At 45.0% G+C, this 4,791-nt stretch overlaps 1 protein-coding gene across 1 annotated transcript; it reads right to left on the bottom strand.

Annotated features, from left to right (window-relative positions):
- Positions 1-2,898: 2,898 nt before the first annotated feature.
- LOC118097241 (lysophosphatidic acid receptor 3-like) lies at positions 2,899-4,050 on the bottom strand. Its single transcript, XM_035139974.2, has one exon. The coding sequence runs from the start codon at positions 4,048-4,050 to the stop codon at positions 3,085-3,087; it is 966 nt and encodes a 321-aa protein (XP_034995865.2). The 3' UTR covers positions 2,899-3,084.
- Between the last annotated feature and the right edge of the window lie 741 nt (positions 4,051-4,791).

The following is a 4,791-nucleotide window of genomic DNA, read 5'->3' as shown; positions in this document are numbered from 1 at the left end:
TTCCTGGCCGGCGAGGATCTGGGGCTAGGCCGAGCCAGCAGAGCGCCCGAGCCCATCGATAGGCCGCGCCTCCTGCTCCTGCATCCATTCGAAACAGGATCGCGCTCGATTGCAATGGCTGAGAACTGCTGTGTTGCACGCTCTGATTAAGCCCCAGTGCAGGCGGGAGAGAGAATGATTTTCTCTCTGTGTCTATTGCATTGTTTTTAAGCTGTTCTTTTGGGGATGCGTGTGCGTGCTGTGGATTAGTGCGACGGTTGCTGTAAATCGTAGTAGTGGTAGAAGTAATAAGTAATAATCATATACCATTGTTGATTTTCTCTCTCTCTTGCATTGTTTATAAGCTGTTCTTTTGGGGATTCTTGCTGCCTTTAAGTTTGTAACCCCCATCCTGTGCGTGCGTGTGTGTGCTGTAGATTAGTGGGGTGGTTGCTGTAAATCTTAGTAATGGTAGCAGTAGCAGTAATAATAATAGGACTAACGGTATTGGGGTGTATGGGGTGTTAGGGGAGAGGTGGTACCTCTGGTGGGGGACACGTCAGTGCTCCTCCTGGGGTCGTCTGTGCATCTTTGGTCCCCACTCTGTACTTGGCTCTCACGTGTGGCTCCTAGAAGCTGTCGGCATGTGACAGCAGACACACCCTGGCCGGCTAAACCAGGTGAGGGGAGCCGATGGGTCTCAAACCCTCGGGGAGTTAGGAACTTCTTCCCCTGCACGCGAAGACAGGCTCCGGCGGATTGAGTGGACCACTAGACCAAGAGTAGAAAGGTAGCCCATCTTGCGGAAGGGAAGAAACGCTGGTCCTGTACCTCCGCTGCTTTGCAGGATTTCTTCAAGAGAAGAAAAGGGCTAAAGGGGTAAATCCTACACACCTTTGGGATGGAGGCACTAAGAAGATTGGCTGGCACTGTGGATGCCTGCTTCTGGCAACTCCTTGCAGCCAAGCTGGTGCCAAACATGCACAGATCTTCTCTAATTCAATTGAGCAGGTAGTTGATGGGGAAAGGCTTCTCCCTGAAACTTTGGGAGAGCTGCTGCCAGTCGGAGTAGACCAGGCACCCCCAAACTTTGGCACTCCAGATGTTTTGGACTACAATTCCCATCTTCCCTGACCACTGGTCCTGTTAGCTAGGGATCATGGGAGTTGTAGGCCAAAACATCTGGAGGGCTGCAGTTTGGGGATGCCTGGAGAAGACAATACTGGACCGGACCAAGATGAACCTAGAGTAACAGCAGGGTATAATTACAGACGATATTGTTATATTATTCAGGTGTGCAAACTCTTATCCGACACAATGTCTGGTTTTAATCATTTGTTTAACTGTTATGTATTTTATTCTATTTTATATATTTTATCTTTTGTAATGGTTTTGGCTGGACAAAGTAAGTAAATAAATAATTAATACTCAGTAGTATTGCTACTGCTACTATTACATCATCATTATAAGCTGTAAACTGATTGTGCATTTTGGAATCTTTGATGTTTTAATGATTTTGTAGTCTTACATAAGCTGCATAAGTTTATGACAAAGGAAAGCAGGATATATTTTTTATTGTTTTTCTTAATCTGTTTTAGTCTTGTTATTCAAAAAATTAATTTTATTTATTTTATTTATTTATCTTTATTTTATTTTATTAATTAAATTTATTTATTATTAATTTTTCTTAGTGATAATGATGTTGTTTTTCTTTGTTATAAACTGCTTTTCAGTTTCTCACAATCAACTGATGTAAATTTTATGAAATAAACAAGTTGCAGTCAGAAAAATAACTGGGTGACCAATGTGTTCAAAACCAGGATATATGTGTGCATGTGTGTGTATTCTTTGAGGCCTTTGAGGCCAGATGATGGAGCTAAGCTACATAAAAATGCTAATGTTTGCCTTCTGTAAACATTGTGAAACAGCACTATCTCCTGTGCATTGATGTACCAGTGAATTAAATTAAATGTGGTGAGCTTGGCTTTGCTCAGAGAAAGGTTAACGATACTAAAAGGAAGGATTGCATTTTATTAATGTCATGCCAAAGCAAACACTGCAAAGCCTTCCCAGTTGGCTCTGATGTTACATTGGTTTTATACACACACAAAATCCTTCTAAGGCTGCTCTGCTTGTTGAGTAAATCCCATTGAACCCAATGGGGTCTGATTTTTAGTAGATGAATTGCTGCATGAGATTTTCCAGTTCTGCTACACATATTGGTTGAGGTTTCTCAGCTGAGTTTTATTCATGCTGAAGCCTTTGCCAACCTGGTGTCTTCCAGATGTTCTGCACTTAAAACTTCCATCAGCCCCGCACTGTATAGCCATGCTGATTGAGGCCAATGGGAGTTGTAGTCCAAAATATATGGAGGCTACCACGCTGCCAAAGGCTGCCCCAGATTGTTCCATAAGAAAGCACATTATCCAAAGTCACCTTGCATCACATACAATTTGATGTAGCATTTATTTTTCACCCTATCTTAATATGTTTTTTCAATCAACAACAAGATTTTAATCAGTCCATATATATATGTATATATAATTACATTAAACTAGTGTTTCCCAGACTCCTGTTACACTTGCCAAACTTTCTGTACTGCATGAAGTTTGGAATGTTGCTGTTAATTCTAATCATAAGGAGGGTGGTGTGAACCTTTTAAACCACTAATCGAAATTCTTCTGTCTAATAACTCACTCTGAAGTTAGTTCACAGTAAATAATTTCTACCCAACACGATCCTGTTCATGAATGCTACCAAGGTGTAGGTAGCACAATTCTACAGTATTGTCCATAGGAGAGCCGATGAATTAAATCTCCCTCTCCCTTGTACTTGAGAACTGTCCAGTGCTATACAGTGCTGAAGCTGGCTCGCTTTGGTGAGCTGAAACAAATCAGATCTCTGTAACTGCCAGCTACCCGTGGCCCTTATAAAGTGATTTACGCTGCAGTCCTAAACACATGTCCTTGGGGAATGCATCCCACTGAACTTCGGAGTAGACATGCATAGGATTGAACTCTCAGCGACTACTCTATGCGGACATTTAAAGATGTTTGGGTGAAAACGTACAAGACTGGATTTGCTTTGGTCAGTGTCTGAGCAGGGTCACATTTTCCCAATGGCCTGCACTTCTATGCGGTTGCTGGAAGGGGACTTCAAAAACCTGAGTCTGTGCCACAAAGTTTTCACTTTCAGGGTGTAGATGATGGGGTTCCCCAACGAATTCATGGTGATCATGATGGCGGTAAGGTTTCGGAAGACGTAGACACCCATGGAGAAATTGTTGGGACACTGCTGAGTGGTTATATCCAGGACAACGCCAGCAAAGAAGGGTGTGTAAGACAGCATAGCCAGCAGCCAGATGAATATACTTGTCCGGGTTACTTGGATCTCAGCCAGCCTGTAGGAGGCATGGGTTTGCCCCAAGGCACCCATTGCCATCTTGTGTTTCCTCAAAAACCCAATGATGCCGCAGTAGGTGAAGAAAGGGAGGACCAAAACCACTGCACAGTGAGGGATAGTTATGAAAATAAGGTAGTTGATACACAGAGGGCTGTAAAGGGAAGAGGCGTTTTCTCCATCCAAGCAATTCCAGCCCATCAGGGGCAGGAAGCCCAAAAAGAAGCCAAGCCCCCAGACACCCAGCACCATGCCCAGGATCTGGTTCCTGCCAAGCCACCATCTTCTCCTCAGGCATTCTGCCACAGCCAAGTAACGCTCAATCCCAATGAGAACTAAGTTGTAGATGGTGGCCAGGATTGACATGGCGTAGAAGGCATACGCTGTGAGGAGTTCCTTGGACCCACTGGTGGTACTTTGAGGGTTGGTGATGAACAACAGGGCGATCCAGAAGCCTGAAGAGCTAGTGAAGAGGTCAGAGAAGGCCATGTTGCAGAAAAGGATGAAGATGGGCTTGTGCAGTTCTTTGGAGCACACCACGGCAAAGATGACGGCAGAGTTGAAGAAGACGGAGATTAAGGAGATGGTCAGCTGAGGGGCACCCAAGGAAAGCACCAGGTGACTAGTCCAAACGTGAGTGGTGCGGTTGAGGCAGCTCTGGTGCTTAATCATGGTGAGGGTCAGGCCAAATCAATCAGGAAGCGATCAGAGGGGAGCAGGAGCCAGCAAGGCAAAGCCAAGAGTCAAAGGCAGGAGTCAGGGCTAGGAAGTTAGTTGTTGCTCTGGCAAAATCTCAGTCTAAGCACAGAGACCTCTACCGCCGTTTCTGCCTAGGAGGGGCTAACGGCAACCTGGGTGCTGGGAGGTCCAGTCCAGAATCTGAGGATTCTTACGCTGCCTTAGAAAATATTGCAAGGTATGGTCACTCACCACATCAGGAAGCTGCTCCCAGAGCTCTTTGAGACCTGGTTCTAGCTCCAGTGACTCCCAATGACAACACGCCAAGCTTTTAAATGATCGCTCTTTTTCTTCCCATAGCCTACAGTCCAAAGCTGGATGGAAAGTTGGGTGCCCTCAGGCTTTGTGGCTCCAAGGCGTTGGGGGTGGGGGTTGAACACAACAGGTTTCTGCTTTCCAGAATACTACCCAAGCTGTGGGTTAAACGTTAACTCCTGTGCGTCAAAACATTTTGGTTATTAGTTCAGGGTGATGGCTCCCAACCCTGAGGTTGCTAGGATGGTCCTAGGTAGCAAATGCATCTAATAAGCTCCCTGTAATCTCTCTGTGTGGTTTTCTCCATCTCAAATCTCATCTTGGACGCCTACACTGGAATTGCGTTAATTAACTGCCAAACATTAAGCCTCTTGAAGAGAGAGAGATGGGGATAAAGATGGATGGATGGTTGGATGTCTA

The sequence above is a fragment of the Zootoca vivipara genome, chromosome 15 (genome assembly GCF_963506605.1).
Source record: "Zootoca vivipara chromosome 15, rZooViv1.1, whole genome shotgun sequence".
In the NCBI taxonomy this organism is placed as follows: Eukaryota; Metazoa; Chordata; class Lepidosauria; order Squamata; family Lacertidae; genus Zootoca; species Zootoca vivipara.
Note: the sequence above shows the minus strand (reverse complement) of the source record. Positions and strands in the feature narration are given on the sequence as shown.